Source organism: Archocentrus centrarchus, chromosome 13 (genome assembly GCF_007364275.1).
Source record: "Archocentrus centrarchus isolate MPI-CPG fArcCen1 chromosome 13, fArcCen1, whole genome shotgun sequence".
Classification (NCBI taxonomy): domain Eukaryota; kingdom Metazoa; phylum Chordata; class Actinopteri; order Cichliformes; family Cichlidae; genus Archocentrus; species Archocentrus centrarchus.
The window spans coordinates 19,193,613-19,212,928 of record NC_044358.1 but is presented as its reverse complement, the minus strand read 5'-3'; the positions used below and the strand labels follow the sequence as shown (position 1 = coordinate 19,212,928).

The following is a 19,316-nucleotide window of genomic DNA, read 5'->3' as shown; positions in this document are numbered from 1 at the left end:
TATCGGTTTTCTTTAACTCCTGAGTATTTGAAAGATTTATGAGTAAAATAAAACTGAGGCAATTTAAGTGACATGGACAGTCTGGGAAGTGTTGATGTGGCAGAAAAAATCAAAAAAAAAGTGTCTGCTTTTTTTTCTTTCTTCTTCTTCTTCTTTTTTTTTTTACCAAATTATATTTGCGTATCCATCGCTACATATCTTAAACTTCATATACATTTAAAATAACTTAGCGTTGCAACTCTGAAAGCTGGAGATTTATTTTTGAATACACACATTCCACCCATCCATGAGGCCTCATATTGGCAATAATTTCCAAAGAGGTAAAACAGCTTGATTATTAGAGGCTTTAATAACAAACTTGTCATTTACAACAGCACCAACACCTATCATTATTATAGTTAAGTCCTTAATAAAAGCACACAAAACACAAACAAATTCCAACACATACGCAGTGTTAAATCTCCAAGAAATACGCTTACTGTACTAGGCCAACAGTGGCCCTAACTGTTTCTGTGCTTTTATGAATAAAACCACTGATCCAGCGCAGCTGAATGTGCGCAGTTCGCTTTTCTTAAAAGTCTTTATGGCATATACACAGGGTCCAAAGTCCACGAAAGTTTTGCTGATAAGGGGAGCCAATAAAAGCAGCCGTGGCAGCAGTGTAAACACGTCTACCTCGGCCCAAAGCAGCCATTATTCTGTGGATTTACATAAAAGGCTCCCATCAGCCGGCCCACTCATTACCATGTTTTATATCCTCCGCTCTCAGAAAGCATCATGGCAAAGTAGCTCCATCCCTCCCTTCAACGGGGAAGTGAAGCAGCTTCTCGGAGCAGGTGTCAGCAGCCGAAACCCGGAGAGGAAGAAAGGAACTTTATTCTTACTTTTCTATCGTTCCCCCTCTAACCCTCCCTTTCCCCCATCGGCTCCAGCGCGCACTCAGCAGGCCTATGTGGTTTAATGTGTGTGTTTAATGTTCTTTAAAATGGTTTCAAAACTGACATCCTTGCAGCAGGAGCTCCTCAACGCCCTGCTGCAGTCAGGATTTACCAAAGATGTTCTGATCCAGGCCATAGACGACCTGGACCCCAGCCCGCCGAGCTTTGGAGTAAAACTGGAGAACCTACCCATGTCTCCCGCAGCGCCTCAGAGCGGCAAGATGAACGGAGCGGACGCAGACACGAAGCCCGTTTTCCTCACGCTCACCAACGGCCACAGCAAGGGCAAGCGTCTGGCGACGAGGGCTCCGAGGACGGGGAGGACTACGATACCCCGCCGATCCTAAAGGAACTCCAGTCGCTCAACAACCGAGGAGGCCGCGGAGCAGAGGGCGGAGGTGGAGCGCATGTTGGCGTAAGTTCTCCTAACAAATTTATCGCCTCTAAAAAGTTTCTAGAATTAATTAATTAATTTTTTTTTTTTTTTTTTTTAACGGTAGACTAGAAAGCGAGACGAGAAATGGAAAATACGCGCACGTGCTCGCTTATATTTATCCTCCTTAGCTCGCCTAATGTGCTCTTAATTTGCAAGTCTGGGCCTTTTAAAATTCAGGATTTGGACTTGTGATTCTAAAAGAAAAAAGAAAAGCCATGAATATATATCTAAAACACTTTCCATGCTTTGTTTACAATTTTAAAATACCCCGCCACGATTAGGTTTTCACTTTCTGGTTACTAATTATCCACATGGATTATTATTTTCTTTACCTTTGCAAAATATCAGCTGAACTTACTTCTATTTATTATTAACTATACTCCACCTCTCACCGATAAAAACGCCGGGCACGGACTACTCGGGGAGAAAGTAACGATACCACTTCAACTAATTATTATTATTATTATTATTATTATTATTATTATTATTATTATTATTATTATTATATTACTATTATTATTATTATTTATTTTTCTATTAATTCATTATTTGACAACAATAAATTATTCTGTTTTCCGTTTATCCTTCTGTCAGTAAACCCCGCACGGAAAAATAATATCCCATCACGAAGCCATCTCTTCTAATTATCTCCGCTCAAACCACTCGCCATCATAGAACTAATATTTGAGGCTCTATCATCCACTAACAGCACCGGAAGAATATCAAAACTAACCCACGTGTAGTTAAGTTATTATTAATTTATTCTATAAATCATCAACTGAAAGATACACAGTGGCGTGTGATTAGAGTGAATGGAGATCTGGTTATTCATTGTCAAAGTTATAAACTAACATCTCCCACTTAACCCGCAGACTTAGATGTAGGCCTCCACATTCACCAAAACAAACAGACGTGCGCAGATTTGCGATAATTACCGATGTCCGAGTGTCTGCGCCTGTTAATGTCTGATTACACGGTAAGGCTCAATTTTAATGCGCCTTTTTTGTTTGTTTGTTTTAAATATACTCTTAGGTCCTGCTTCGAAAATAAATAAATAAAAAATTAAGCAAAATAGAAGGTACAATTATACCACCTAAGAACTTTTTATAAATTCTAAATTTATAGTGATATAAAGTTTATACGGATACAACTTAATGTAATTTAATAATAAAAAAAACTCAGCTCAGTTTTCCTTGAGGTCAACCTCTAATTTTAGGGCCTACTATCTGACTGTAACCTAACATCAGATTATCCTTTGATTATCATGCATTTTTAAATTAAATATTAAATGTTACAGACTACCCTACTGCTTGTGGTATGCTAAATTTTATCTTGCATTTTTAAAAATCCTTTTTTTACTTTGTGTAGATCAGATATTTCCCATCTGGTTTAAAGTTAAATCGGCCTTATTAAGTGTGTTTTATAGATTTAATTTCGATTTTTACTCTCTCTATGTTCAATTGAAGAGTTAGGTAAGAAACGCTCCCTGAATCTACTCTGAACTGAACTAACCTTTGAAAATATTTACAGCTCACTGACCGAGTCCAATGATAAATGGGTTGTCTGTGTGGAGACTCATTATCGTTACAAACCCCTGAAACTCCAGGCTTTGAAAACAGGGAAACTAAGAAACAAGTTCACGAGTAGCTGTTTCACTTTTACATTACTTTAAATATGAATAAGCAACTTTTCAAACCATATTAATATCTGAAATGATTCAATCTTACATGAAGTGCTAATTTAATAGAAAGACCTTTCCAGAAGTCTTTATCGGAGGCTTAAAGTTTGAGTAAATGGTGGATTTCTTTTCATTACTTCCCACTGAAAGCTGCACATGCTTCAGTGTTGAATGAACTGTGTTTTCTTCTGCCCTCGTTGTTTTATCTGAACTCAGAGAGGATCCGTGGCGTGCTGCCCGCATGATCAAAGGTTACATGCAGCAGCACAACATCCCCCAACGGGAGGTGGTGGACATCACAGGGCTGAACCAGTCTCACCTTTCCCAGCACCTCAACAAAGGCACGCCCATGAAAACACAGAAGCGAGCGGCCCGTTACACCTGTATGGTCAGGAACAAGCGGGAAATTCTCAGACGTAAGTTATATTTGAGTTTCTCACAGCTCGGCCACGGCCTGTAATGTGTAGCTGGCAGCAGCCACGCTGCTTTATTTGGTTTGAAACCTGTAGGGATATCATGTTTTCCTCATAATGATGGATGGCAGCTACAGCAATGGTGCTAGATTGGTAGTTTTTCATAATGCATCAAAACTGAAAACACATCTATTTATGCCTTCAAAGTGCCACCACATGTCAAATTTTGTATAAGAAGTGTTTTGAGATCAGCGTTATCGAACATGCATCTTCGTATTTTTTTTCAGAGTTCAACACCAGCAGCTCATGGTTCTGGCGCAGTATTGACAGACAAAGGCAATCCGGATCAGGTTTATTATTTCCCAGAGTTCAGCTCGTCGTTCAGGCATGGGTCAGCCCGGTGACGAGATGGGCAGTGAACCCTCCTGTAAGAAAATGAGACGCACCGTTCAAATGGGGGCCCCGCGTCCCAGCAAATCCTGTACCAGGCCTACGAACGGCAGAAGAATCCAGCAAGGAGGAGCGAGAGGCTTTGGTGAGGAGTGTAACAGGTAGACACACAGGAGGCCACTTTTGATATAAAAATGCTGCCCATGCAATACTAGCACCACATTCTCACCTGGTGTTGTTCCCTGCAGAGCTGAGGTGTCTTCAGAGAGGTGTCTCCCCCTCCAAAGCTCAGGGCCTTGGCTCTAATCTGGTCACCGAAGTGCGAGTCACAAACTGGTTTGCCAACCGGCGTAAAGAGGAAGCGTTCAGGCAGAGTTGGCCATGGACGCATCGCTCCAACCCACGCATCAACTCTCTGCTTGCTCATGCTCACCACATCATCCCCAGGCCAGCGCTCACCTCCAGTAAGATGTCAGGTGGTGTTGCTTTGCTAGCATTTCATCAGATTACATGTGGCTAAAATAAGCCGTGGGGAATTTAAAGGTGTGGTGGTGCAAAAGGTGCCATGATTTACTTTCCGTTAGCATAAATTACTGTCGAAAAGCACAGAGGCACACAGCTGATGTGATCAGAGAGGCAGAGAAAGACAGGACAAGTGATCAATGAGCATGAGTGAGTGAGCGAGCGAGTGGCATTGTTATTCTATCTTGAAAACACACGAGAACAATCCACATGTACCTGCAATCTCCACTCCAAAGTCAGCATGAGAGGCGTGACACAAAGCCAGCACCCTGTGACAGGCCAGGGTCAGGCCAGGGTCAGTTAAGGGGTAACAGACGTCACCTCGACATAACACCTTCATTTCCACATTCTCTCTTTCCATCGAGGTTTCTAAGGACTCGGAGAGTTGCCAAAACATGGAGAAGGCTGTGCACTATTGCTCTGACCATTTCACCCTGCCTTGATGTTTGCATTCAGACTAATTAGTATTGACTCAGTTTACCTGGAGTATACAACATAAAAAACAAAGCTGATAGGCCTCGCAGAGCATAATCCCCATGCCATCAGTCACCCGCCATAAAACTGTGTTTTCAGAGACTCACTCAGAGCCCATTGTTGTCCTCTTGCATTTGAACACGAGTCCAGCTTTGAAGGGGAAACAAATTGTTTGCTTTGCCTTTCCATAAACTGGTCCCACTTGTGGATTGTCTGTTTGCTCGGGTTTTTGTCTCTTTTGTTGTTGCTGTTGAGAACACCTGACCAGGCACGGCGCTCAGGACTCAGAAGGGAAGGTTTGGTGCATGGTGGAAAGCACTTTGTTTCACCAAAATCTCTCAGCTGGCTGCCTACAAGGTGTCCTGCTGGCATCCTGCCGACAGCATCAGCTGTTTTTCAGTGTCATCCCCTGACCTGACAATAATATCCAGCAGGGCACCTCATTGCGTTGCTAGGGCACGGCCTGTATTATGCATGCTTAATGGACAATTAAAATCCTTTGCTACTACATCTCCCAGGACTTTGATAAGAGGCTCCTCTGATTCTACTCTCTATACTCTGACCCAGCAGGAGGTCCCATTGTCTGTGGTGTATTAGAAGACTGCAGTCACTGTAACCTAGGTTCATTTATCTCTGCTGGGCCTGAAGGAGGACTGATTTTTAAAGCCCCCCGCCTCACCTTCATGGGCATTAGTATAGTTGCTGAGGCTGATCGCAGACTTGGAACAGCAGGAGCTGTCCACTCTGGTATTGGCTCTTTTCTAGCCAGACAGGACTGATGACCCCTTCTTTGCCTATAGAGAAAGCTGGTACGACCCCCCCCCCCCCACCCACCCCCCACCCCCCACCCTCTTAAACCGCCACCACACCTTCAGTCTTACAAGGGAGGTCACTTCTGGGTCATTTCAAAGGAACTTCTCTTTCTCAGGGAGTTTTTATTGATTTGCTTTGGTTCGCTGATCAGTTGGTCACAACTGGATAGACAGTCAAACAGTGTGACGTGCAGTTTTGGTGGTGACCTTTTTAGGAAAAGGAAATGATCTTTAAACAGACTGCTTACAGTATTTTATAGTAGTTTTCCCACATACAGTAATATGCATCCATCAGTGTTTACTAAACGGATCAAATCCATCTTCTTTCATCTTCTTAATATGGTGCAGATATCATTCACCTAAAGAAAAGTTTGTTTATAGAAGACATTTACTCAAGGACAGCATGCAAGTATAGAAGTGTAATTTTGGATATTGAATTTTTCTATTAACTGGCTCATTCCCCTGTATTCATCTTAAGTTAGTCAATCAAAAAATAATCATTAATAACAATAATTTTTGAAACTATTCTGTGGTTATTTTGTTCAAGCCCAAATAGGTGAAAACATTTATTTGCCACATTTAAAATAAAGATGAAAGAAAATCATTAAAGAAATTATCATTTCTGTATGTAATTTCTTTGTTTTATAAGATAAACCTTTAAAAGCTTAAGTAGAGATGATAACCTCATTAAATTATAACTTCTTACTATGTAAAAAAAAAAAAAAGCCTCTGGTCATATTTCAGGTTAGCAGCCCCGTTAAAGAGACATTTGCTCTTTAAAAGTTTTGCATGGTCAAATAAATTAAATTATTTAATGTTACAGATTTTTAAAAAATTGTGTGCCCTTTAGGATGTCTTCAATACATCTGTTTCTAATGAAGATTAAATGATAACAAGATGTTTTTATGCATTGATACATCAGTAAAACAGGCATTTCTGCATGAAAATGACTTTTACTCGTCATGCATCAGGTACTTTTTGTCAGCGGGAACAGTCAGTACCTGCAAACCTGCACCAAGGCTTAAAATTCCCTCCAGAAATGCATAAACTGCGTTCCAGATCTTGATGGGCTTCAAAAGCTAATTACTTGTAAGTTAGGCTGAGCTGGTGAAACGTCTATGTCACTAAATTACGCTGTGTAAGCTGAGTTGTGTCGTTCTGCACGTTACCAAACCAGCAAACTCAGAAGTTCCAGATCAGATACAGTAGTATCCGTGGGTTGTGTTGCTCTCTGTAACCCCAGGCTAGCTTAAAACAGGGACACACACACACACAGAAGGAATGGCCTAGCTCTGCACTTTCCACTACTCCCAGAGAGCTACAAAGAGGAGACTGGCTACGTCCTGCAGAGACCCAGGAGGTCTGTCATATGCAGTGGCACTACAATGAGCACTGCCTGGGGTTGGGGAGGCAGGCTTTGATATTACATGGGTCACACAGGGAGCTAGAGGCTTTTAAAACTGCTGAAGGTCCATGCTACCACTCCCATCCTGAAGTTCTCGCCCTCCTCCTGCTCTCAAAGAGCACAGGGGAGGCTGCGATTGTGCCATCATTCCAAATTTTCAATAAAAAACAAACAAACAAACAAAAAAAAAGAAACTCAGAGTTTCTGACTTTAGATGGTGTAAAGCTGAGCTTCCTTGCAAATTACTGCAGAACCCAAAGAAACAAAACTGCCCTGAATAGCATCCTTTAAGAGGTGACCCAGCTACGAGATAACTGACTTTTTATGAGTCCTCCTCTGTTGTGTGGCAATGGGGGTCATGAGTCCAATGGAGTGCTTTATTGTTCTGTGGCAGTGTTTACAAGGCATGGTGGGGTGTTGTGGGGTTGATAGTATGTTGCAGGAGACAATATGATGTCTGTTGGCTGTACAAAATGGAGGACAGGTACTTTAGAGGATGAAATGTGGCACAGCAGCTTTGAAGTGTCTGAATTTTAACTATCCATATTCAAAGCAATAGCTCAGCATTATCAGATGTGCTTGCTTGAAATATGTTTGCTTTAGTGGCGATAGTTAAATGAAAAGATTGATTCTACTCGCATGTCTCCTAAATGGGAAGCTTAGCAAGAATTAGGTTTTAGACGAAAGACTTGTAGCAGGGGTGAAAACGTGCAAAATCTACTGACCAGTACCTAGAATCTCACCGAACAGCAGGTTATCCGATTTCCTACACCTGTGCAAAGACAGATTTTGGTAAATATACTGAAATGTCAAGACTGTTACAGTTATTGCTGTAGATGCACTGATTCAGATGGATCTGTAAACAACCAAGATCTCAAAAGATTAATGGTTTTGAAAGGTTTCCAAAATCTCATTCAAAGCCAACTAAACATTAAGATGTGCACATCCTGTTCTCGTTTACAGCAGCACCTAGAAATCAATGCCCCTCTCATTGCTCACCTATTGTGTCAACGCTTCTCCCTCTTTTTATCTCTAAATGGCTGTATATCAATATTTCCGACTTCTGCCGGGTGTTCAGGCTGTCATGCCTGGGTCAGGGACGCGGGACTTGGGGAAGATGTGAGATCTGAGTGCAAACAGTCTGTCTCTGCACTGTCACCGAGGGAGGGAGGCGCTCTGTGACAGCGTGAGGCTGAGACCACAGGATAAGAATGTGTTTGGCATTGCTTGTAATTGTGTAATGTTTACTCTGTTGATATGAGAGGGGGGCCTGCAAACATACATTTGATTGTCAGTTGTGTGTTTGTGTGTGTGCGTGCGTGTGTGTGTGTGTGGGGGGGGGCATTCCGATGGGCCTCCAGTGAGAGACAGAAAGTAGTCTAGACAGGGGATTAAATGATGTCATTAAGTTTATTTTCACTGATTAACTGTGAATATTTAAAAAATAATGGAACTTGGAGCTTGAAAACTTGGAAAGTGTACTGTAACTAGGCTTGACTCTACTAAAGTTGCTTTGTATGCTTAACATTTGAAAAAGTATCATTGTTCATCAGTCTGAGTTTGCATACTGGGCTTTGGAGTGTACCCTGTGACGCAAGCTGTTTTAGCTCCTCCCCCTTCAAGGCCAGCATCCAACTTTATTCTGATTTGCTGCCTCTTGCAAACAGAAGGTTACATTGTACATTTTTTGAGCTGCTAGGTTTATCTGACATCTTAAGTTAGTGATTCTCAACCGGTAGTGCAAGTACTCCAGGAGGGAACTTCTGCAGTAGGGGCATGTGGAAAGATCGGCATAACTATTCCAAAGTGAAGGGTTTTAGCAGAAATGTTAACAGGTGAAACAAACACGTCTTAAACAGCATGTCAAAACTATAGTTAAAGGTTGGAATTGTTTACGTGTGGTATAAATAATCAAATGAAAAGTTATAAAATGCTTGTATAGCTAATTACAAATATGAATAAAAGCTTGGATTTTTAAAAATTTAATGTGTGGATAACATCCATCCATCCATCCATCCATCCATTCGCTTCCACTTATCCTGTTGAGATTGGCGGGGGTGCTGGAGCCTGTCCCAGCTGTCATAGGGCGAGAGCCAGGGTACACCCTGTACAGGTCGCCTGCCTGTCGCAGGGCTAACACATAGAGACAGACAACCATTCACACTCACATTCACACCTGTGGGCAATTTAGAATCACCAATTAACTTAACCCCAGTAACTGCATGTCTTTGGATGTGTGGATAACATGTAATTCGCTAATAGTTTAAATAAATAAATAATTTTTTTTAGCTAATAGTATAGATAACAAATAAAAATGTCATGTAACAATACCTGATACGTTTAAATAGCTAGATAAAATATGGATACAAGTGGGATATTATTGGTTAAAAGTATAGCTTAGATGCTATATAATATAAAAACAAGAGATAACAAGAAGATAATAATAAGTAACAAAAGAAAAAATATATAAATAAATATATCTTATATACCGGTACAGAAAAAGAAGAAAACAGCAGGCAGTTTGTGCAATGAAGGAAACAGCAGTAAAAACAAGACAGCATTTGTTCAGTGAGCACTGGGGCGAGTGTAGGTTTGTGTGTATGGTATGTGTGAGTATGTATGTTTGTGCATATATAAGGTGCCGTGATGATGTTTCAAGTCCAGTCCAGTCAGATGTCCTCCGAATTTGTCAGATGTGTATGTCTGGGATGTGGGTGAGTTATACAGTCTTATTGCACTGGGCAGGAACGACTTCCTGTATGGTTCCTTTGAGCAGCGGGGTTGTAGGTATCTGTAAATAAAACTCTTAGCTCAAAATACACAACAATGAAGTTTAGATAAGTAAAAATATTAGTTAGAAATATACAATTAACCATTTACAAGGCTAGGTAAAAATATTAATAACAGTTGGATATTATTAGTTAAAAGTATGGCTAACAGTAGCTAAACATACTGGATGGACAAAAACTTGAAGATATTTAATATGTTATGTGTCCTAAAAATAATGCATAGCTATTAAATGAAATAGTAGCTTAAAGTAGTGGAGGAATGATTAAAATTGTGTTAAGAGTATGGTCTAATTAATAAACGGTTCATATAATTTGGTAAATATAACTCCCATTAATCTTCACTCAATCACCTACCATAGGCCGTCTACATAGGCTTGTATGGTGAAAAAAGAACCCACAAGGGACAACTTTTATGCATACCGAGTGCCTCTTTCTAACACTGACGTAATACGGACTTCATTGATAGTGTTTGTGTGCTGGTCACAGAGTCTGATGGGAGTCCTGCTTATGTGAGTGCATGTACACAGTGAATGGCCTTGGCTGAGCTGCTCAGATAGCAGCAGTGGACGGGTCACTGTCTTTGTTTGCTCAGTCCTCCCCTGTCCAAGTCAAAGAGCAGGTGAGCCTGGTTGGTTGGAGTGACAGCATCGCTGCTCAGCACAGAATGAGCCAGTGCTCTCTCTCACTCCCCTATATATCTGTAAGAGTTGGAGCAAACAGCAGCTGTGGGCCAAGACATGCTAAGCTAACCTGCTCTCTCTCTCTCTGGTTCTCTCTCTCAGTGAGATACGGCCAAGGTCCCAGTGAGGTCACCTCCTCCTCGGCCATCAGTCACCACAGTAGCAACCCAATGGCGACCAGCCAGTCAGTGCTCCAGCAAGTGTCACCGGGAGGGCTGGACCACAGCCACAGTCTGCTGTCACCCGACGCCAAGATGGTGAGTGAACACACCTGGGCCCTGGTGGCCTCAGATTAGATAAGACCCTGCCTGTGTTAAGCATAAACGTACAAAGTGGGTTTCTGAACCTCCTCTCCCATGGACCTGCTGAAAAGAGCCAACAATAAGTACATTGTCCTGCAATTTGTTTGGAAGGTGGAGCCACGGTGGCAGCCTATGGCTGGACTAGCAGGCATCCATCACCAAAGTGTACCAGGCATGTTCATCTGTCAGCCAATAGACCTGACAAAGAAACATTCTGTTCTTATTGATTAAATGCCTCAGCAAGAGGAGCTAAAGGTGGAGTGCTCCTTGTTCTTCTAGAGAAGCGACGCCAAGATTTGATCGTGCCCGATACTTTTTTCAGCATCTACTCCTCCCCTTTGCCCCAGTCAAATATTTGATCAGTGACCAGGAAACCTGTGCATAGTACCACAGCCTCTGAGTGCACGAGTGCTTTTAAAATATGATGCGCAATCTATTGTCAAAGTACAACAATATTCTGAAGCCATGCATTAAAATATCTGTCCATTTGAACAGTTTATTTTGCTCGGAAACTGGGAAAACATTAGTCACACACCTCAGTTTACTTCTGCCTTGCATTATGCAAAAAGAGGGAAGGCATTGTAGCGTGCAGTAGGTCAGAGCTGTCAGTTTCTTTTATGCAGATGTGACTCTGGCCAAGTTCTCCTCTGTGGGCAGCTGGCTGTAGTCAAATAGACGCAGCCCCACTGAGGGGGAGGATCCAGATAGAGATTACTGTAAGTGCACAATTGTTGGCTGAAACATTTTTATGAAGCCACATGTGTGTAGAAACGTCTGAATGCGCTGCACAAAACTCACACAGTCTTCTCTGTGAAATTGTATTTTTTTGTTTCCCTCCATGGAATTTTTTTTTCCCCTTTATCAGTATTTGCTTGTGTGTGTGTGAGAGGAGTTACACAACAGTAGTGTCGTACAAAAGAATCTGAACTGAGTCAACATTTATGTCTGTTGTTTGTCTAACTGCCAACATCTCTTACACTTTGAACATGAATTTATGTGAATTTACATAGCCAGTACTCACATAAATCTGACTGTAGTAGCTAAAAAACAAATAATACCACAATAAAACTGTATCATAATTTTATTTCTGTGAACTCTTTTCAGATTTCAGGTTCAGGTGGAGGACTTCCTCCAGTCAGCACGCTCACAAACATCCACAGTTCCCATCACAGTCATCAGCAGACGCAGAACCTTATCATGCCTCTGTCTGGAGTCATGGCCATAGCACAGAGTACGTCCAGCTTAACTCATTACAAATGTTCACTTATTCGACACTCACGTGGTGACTGACATCTTGCTGGCTGTCATCAGGTTTAAACACATCGCAGTCTCAGACGGTGCCGGTGATCAACAGCGTGGCGGGCAGCCTTGCAGCGCTGCAGCCGGTGCAGTTTTCCCAGCAGCTCCACAGCCCTCACCAGCAGAGCCTGATGCAGCAGAGCCCGAGCCACATGAGCCAGCAGCCGTTTTCACACTCGCACAGTCAGTAACACACTTTGTTACTTTTGTCCAGTAGGCACTACTGTGTATTTTAGATCAATTTGAGAGTTTTTTTTAGAGGTTCCCAACGTTTCTGGCTCATGATAAAACGGAGCACAACTTGTGACCCCTTGTAGCAGTTTTAATGTGTTTATTTAGACACCAGCAAATGATTTTCCCCTTCAAAACTTTGATATCAATAAGAGCTCCAATGGGGGAGATTTTCAAAGTAATCCTCCCTGAAGCAGCATCACATCAGCCGTGTTTGCATCTGGTCTGATTTCCCTCGAAAAGTCGTTTTTTGTTGTTTTGCCAAGCAGAGACCTCCCACCCTGACTCCAGATAACTAAAGCACAAGTGAAAGTGAAAGCTGCACTTGCAAATTTTAGTTAAAAAATATGGTAAAATCTATCTTTGGAAGAAGATAGTTTGCAAATGTTGCTGAACATAATAATTTCTTGGCATAACATTACACAGTAAGCATATGCTGCTTCCTCTCTGCAGCTCTAGATCAACTCTAAACCTAAATAAATGTGTATTTGATACTATTGTGGAAGTGTAATAATCTATTTTGTCTACCTTTTCAGTGTATCCTCACAAGCAAGAACCCCCACAATATTCCCACCCGTCACGTTTCTCCTCAGCCATGGTTGTCACAGACACCAACAGCACTCTCAGCTCCATATCCTCAAGCAAGACGGTGAGACTTTAACACGCATCTAACAAAGCTACAGTTAGACGCACCTTCTGACCACTCCCCCACCTGCCAATGATGATTTCTGTTCAAGTAATTATGGGATTATTTGCATGAGAATTACCTTGAAATTCGCAGTTTATGCTGTAGTTCTCTGCAACAGTCGTGTTTTCCTGTTGATGCGCCAAAAAAAAAAAGAAAAAATCATTGTCACCAGCACCATCAAAGCTCATGCTAACAGCAGGAACTAGATTGCAACAGGGAGAAGTGTGTAAGTGTGTGTGTGTTATGATTGTCTGCTGACATGTTTGATTCCTGTCACATTAGGACGCTCCTGTAAACAAGATGGTGCAACTTGGGGGTCTCTCCTGGGTAAATACAATTTTATCAGTTCAGTCACACAGCTTAAATGAGTGAAATCACCAAAATCAAACACACATCTAATCATTTAGGACAGTTGTGGCTGTGCACGGCAATCCCCTCGCTTTCTGTTTACGGCAACGGCCGATGTTCAAACGCTTTCATTAGGAGAGACGGATGTATGGATAGGACACTCCTCAGAATTCCTATTTCCTCTTAAACAGCTGTCTAATCAATCACATGTTCCCTCAGCCTGAACGCCTCTTGATTAATGCTCCCCGTTTTCACTTTCCTCTCCCTGACGAGACTTACCTCTGTGATCAGGAAATGAGACCTGTTAATCAAAGTTCTCAACCCCTGTGTCCTGCGGCTTTCCTCCATGCTACAGTGAGGCTGGAGATGAGATGGGCCGGGTGAGGGGGCGGTGGCTTTTTGTTTTTTCCTTTTTTTTTTTTTTTTTCTAATTACATCTCTTCCTCTTTCCTACTTCTCCCTGCTCTCGGTGATCGCTCTAGCCTGAAATGTTGTCCACGGTGCTTTCACACGCTCAATTTCCCACGCTGAGACAGAGTGATCGTACCGTGAGCTGCTACTGCCAGACTCATGGCTGCAGGGGAGGATAGCTGAGAACGCTGTGTATCCTGTGTGCAGTAAATAACAAAAAAAAAACCCTCTAACCTACTCCCACCTTAAAACTGACCTAAATGTGTGTTGTGTATTTGTAGTAGTAGGTCCTAAAAGCATAATGTGAAAATGGTTTCAGAGGCTTTGTTCAAACTATTATTTTAAATGGACAGGCTGTGATATTTTAGTCTTTGCGAGTTAAACACAAAATATTAACCAAGAAAAAACAAGATACAAGTACTTTTACTACTATTAATGAAAGAGAAGACTTTATTCATAATACGAGACGATTAAATCTTTGAAAATAAACTCTATGTTCAGATTATCATTATTTTTTTGGTGGAAATGAATCTGATTAGTGGTCTTGATTTATAAATGAATCGTGTAGTTAAATGTAGATACAAGAGAATACATCAAATGGGCAAAAGAATATGTGAATATTTACATTTTGAAATGCTCAAATTTTGGGGCTTTTTTTCTCTACCAGATTGTCGCAGGTCACCATATTATTTTAAAAATATCACCCCAACACATTTTTTTTTTTTTTAGCTAAAATCTAAACATTAAAAGTTACTGTCACATAAAGGAAGAGAAGTACAAAGTAGCATAAAACTGGAAACATCGGAATGACTCAAAGCTGCGTTTCAGGTTTCAGAGCACTATTTGTGCTCAGTTATTTCACACCCCTTTATTTGGTGAACAGTTAACTCCCGAGCTCTCCCAGGTATTTTCTTATCAGGATTTTATTTGGATGGGTTTGCCTTCTTTTCGTGACACCACCAGCGTGCTCGTGCTTTATAGCACTCGCTGTTTACCAACCTTCCATTATACTTGAGCCTGTTTCAAACTCGCCTCTGCTCAGGGCCCCGGCGTCTAATGACTCAGGTTTTGGCCGCATGTCAGCTTTATCAGGTGACGCTGTTTGCTGGCCGCGGGGTCACACCGGGGTCGGCTGCCTCCACCCCTGGAGAGGCAGGTGAAAAATAAATTCCACAAACAATCTAAACGAAGAGAGTGTTTCATTGGAAACGGCTTTTCAAAGTCAGGAGAAGAGGGATGAGGAATGTATTTGGTCAGGTGTGGCACATCAAGGTGGAGGGCTGCAAGAAGTATTCACTGAAGTAAAAGTAGAAATGTGATACTGCGCATGTAGAAGTCCTGCATTTGCAGTCTTAGCTGGTAAAAGAAATTAATTAAGTTAATACAGCTGTATTTTGAAGATCAAGTCAATACTAAAAACTGATCTAACAGGCAAAGTTGTCATAATTGATTACTGATGTCAATGCATGCAAGAAAACATTCCCCCTTAAAAATTTGCAATGCAGTGAATTCAGTATTTTTAGTAGTTTAGCCAGTAGTTTTTGAAACAGCTACAATATTAAAAATTAACTAAAGCCAGCCATAATGACGATAACATAGCATGACTTGCTCTTTCTCACCCATTCACATGAATAAAATCATTGCTGGCCTTTGTTTACCTCAGCTGCCAAACGTAACTGGCCTTTTCCTCTGTTTGATTAGGATAACTGCTCATGAGTACAGCTGATTTTCTCCTCTCCTGCTGAAGTTACTGCAGAAGGCTGTTTTAATTACACTTCCACTTCAAATTAAGAGCGCTCAAATCAGAACGAAACTCCTCACTTATTGAAAGAGCTTTTATTTTTTTAACATTTGAAGGAAAGCGTCTGAAGAAATAAGATTATCTATGATCCTGACATTCACCCTCTGATAGCTGGTTACTTATTCAGGTGTCATTCTACCGTAGCAGAGAATAAATGAAGGAGAAACCATCCCGCAGGAAAGAGAGAAGAACAGCAGCTCATGGAGCTGGTCAGATAGGCAGTGATGAGACGGGGCTGGAGGGAGAGTTGACTTTATGAAGCACCACAGTTCTTTAACACATAGTACACTGCTGTTCCTTAGCTGTATAAGGTATGAAGCCCTGGCTTTTAAATCCCTATTTTTGATACTGTCTTTGGTACACTGCATGGCTTTGACTGCTTGTTGGGCTCAGGATATGTCTGATAGCACATGAAAAACACCATATCTGCATGTTAACAAGGTTACAAACTGAAAATCTTCACTTAAAGGTGACAAAATCCTAAAGCCGTCTTTCCACTGCCCCCAAATGGCTAAAATATCAATTCTGATTGTTTTGTCATTAACTAGTCCTGTTACTTTGTTGGATCATTATTATTTGTGTATTAATATTATAATCACCAATCAGCATTCTACTCACTACTTCTGCTTACAATGCATCATATATTATAATATATCTTATTTATTTTAAGTATCTTTATCAGGGTATAGTAGTTGGCTCTGAAAATGTATTGGAGTGTAAATCTAAGGTAAAGTAAGCACAGTACTTGAGTAAATGCATATTTATTCTATATATTCAAATGCAACTTTTAGACATAAACATTAAATACATTAAATTATCAGGAAGACCTGTGCGATCTGATACAACCAATACAACAACTTCCCTTTAAATTCTGCTTTTTTCAGGCTTATCCATAATCAGCCATTCATGCCAACATAAGAAAAGGGCCAAAATTATAATAATTCATGCCTTTACCTCACCACCACAAACAAAAAAACACAGAGTGTTGTGTTTAGCATGTCTCTATATGTGTAAGTTACCGGGCAGATTGTGTTTATTGTTTTATGAAACAGCCTTACTTCGTTTGACATTTCTCTCCACCTCCTCCTCCTCAGTGTCCTCTTCAAGCTTGGTGAGAGCGTCCACCTGACTTCCTCGGTGCCCGGCAACCAGAGCACATTTTTCCACCCTCTCATCGCGGTGACCATGACAACTCCTAATAACCCACAACAGCGTGCCGGACGATGAATCAGTCAACAAATGCAGAGGAGTGACGACGGTGGGCACGACGGTGGAAATGAGAAATGGGGACAACGGGGAAAAAAAAACCAAACTCACCTGCACCTGAAAGGGAGGAGCCTGGATTCCCCTCTGTGGCACAAAAATGATCAACAAGGATGTATGATTTTAATAGAATCTTTTGAAAACAGTGTTCAGTTTTCCATGCTCCCTCTCTTTTTAAAAAAATTTTTTTTTAATGTGCAGTCATCCTCTGTTGTGACATTACCAAGGAACAAAAACCGAGCACCAAAAACTGCTCACGGACCTGACTGAAGGCTCTGTGACGACTTTAACTGTGATTTAAGGTGGAAATGCAAAGTCATGCTGACACTAAAAGACAGAGACACTGATCTGCTTCTGTGCAGGCCGACGCAGGACTGGGCTGAGAGCCTGGCACGTGAGCAGACTACGTGACAATCACAGCAACCTTTATCGATCTTGCATTTGACATTCTAACTGGGCTTTAAAAGAGTCTTCCATGTTATTCTTTCACACCCAGATTACTGTACTAGCAGTAGTGTAAATGCCTGTTTGTCATTCCCAGTTGTTCGGTGTGTATACTGTGATTGAAAAGACTTTTTGACAATCTTGAAAGGACTATGCAATGCGTCTGTAGGTGTATGCAATGTGTAGTATAACTGGGTCCCGCACGAAGCTCCACACACTTGTGCATTATCAGTGAAATCACCAACAGCTGTCGTTAAAGCTGCCTGTAAATAAAAGGAAAGCAGACCGGTGTAAGAGCGACAAATATGCCAAAGGGTAGGAGCTTTGATTGCAGCTGTGTGTCTCATAAGCTACCCGGCCATATCTGTAAACCAGGTCTTGCCTCAGTTGTCGAGATGAGGACTGAGTCACCCACTCTAAATGTGGCCCTTCCCCTTCAGGAAACCTCTGGCTGTTGTTTGCACATAGATTCAGGTGAATTTCAGGAATGGGACCCACCCTCCCTTTATCTCTCCCACTTCTTTCTTCAATCCTTCTTCAATCGTAGGACAAATATCGTTAATAACTCCTCATCATAAATCGTGACACAGGACCACCCCGACACCCCCCTCCCCTCCTTGAGTAGAATGACAGTAATGCGAAGTATTCAGAAACAAAACAAACATGAAAGTTGGACAATGTTGTGACAGCAGCGGCTCCAGTCATGCAGGAAAGGCTGAGAAATGTCAGGGACGGGAGCAGCTGCTGCGGGTACAGACGCCCACGCTAACAGTATTAAAGGTGCGCTCAGACGGATACTGAAGCGGGGTTTACACAAAATTGAGGGTTTTTTTTTTTTCTGTCACCCTCCCTCCATTATCCTCCTTTCCCCCTACCTTTGAGTCACCTCTTTCTCTTAGTTTCGCATTCTGTCTGAACCCACAGTCACGGGCTCATCAGTACCAACCATGACTTTTCTCCTCACTATGAGAACCCATGAGCCAAAAAGGCATCACTGTAATCACAGTAAGACGTGTGGCAGATCTAGTCTCCTGTTCAATATTAGGTCATAATATTATTATTATGTCAATGCTTTGTGACTGTTATAGGCATATTTACTGCCATCTGATCAGAAGGCACTCATACATGTGTGACAGGACATGATTTTCTTTTCCTCCTAATGTATTATTTTTGTATAAAATTGAAATCAATCATAAATCATTATTTATACTTTGTGAGAAAATATTGGTATTTCAAGTAAACCGTGTTTTTTTTTTCAAACAGATTATGTGGTTGTGGTTATTTTGATTGAAGGAGCTCGGACGGACCCATCCGTACACAAAAACTGCACCAGTTCCTCCTGAAATGTAGTCTAGTGAGAGTTTACAGTAAAATGAAATATCAACTGAGCACTTACTAAGGGCTGTTGAGGGTTTCTGCCCATTCAGATGATAAAGTGTTAGTGGAGGTAGTTTCAGATTTATGGCCCCAGCAAAGATGTTGTCATGTTGCAGTGTCGTAAATCAGCTGCTTTGAAGTTCATAGATCTAAAGTGCACATTATACTTTCAGCAACAAGTTCACTGAACCCTGCTGATAGTACAATTTATTTCAGACTTTATATTACTGACACTGAGCACGCTGTAATAAAATATAGTGGCATTGCACTTTTTGTAAAGACATCAAATCATGCTGATTTCAATCAAGATAAGTCAGTGGATTTCTTTTATTTTAAATTGTTTAATTTATTGTACAACATACTTATGTAGTCGATATACTGCAGGGAGCAGTTTGCTGGCATGGTTTGAGTCCACTTGTTCCCCTAAAGGGAAGGATCACTGCTAATCAATACAGAGTTATTCAAAGTTATCATCTTTATCCTGAGATGAAATATTAGATAAAAGTGTAGGAGGGCAGTCATGTACTCTATATTCATTACATATAAAGTGAAATATTTCAAGCATTTTGTTTTGTTTTAATTTTGATGATTGTGGCTAAAAGCTCAAGAAAATAA

At 41.3% G+C, this 19,316-nt stretch overlaps 1 protein-coding gene across 1 annotated transcript; it reads left to right on the top strand.

Annotated features, from left to right (window-relative positions):
* Window positions 1–802: 802 nt before the first annotated feature.
* On the top strand, window positions 803–18,564 carry hnf1ba (HNF1 homeobox Ba). Its single transcript, XM_030744716.1, is given in 15 exon segments — window positions 803–1,226; window positions 1,229–1,305; window positions 1,307–1,353; window positions 3,269–3,483; window positions 3,769–3,844; window positions 3,846–3,907; window positions 3,910–3,975; window positions 3,978–4,016; window positions 4,104–4,334; window positions 10,640–10,794; window positions 11,944–12,070; window positions 12,151–12,321; window positions 12,906–13,018; window positions 13,340–13,384; window positions 16,712–18,564. Coding segments are annotated over 15 exon segments (1,698 nt in total). The 5' UTR covers window positions 803–973; the 3' UTR covers window positions 16,733–18,564.
* The last annotated feature ends 752 nt before the right edge of the window (window positions 18,565–19,316 follow it).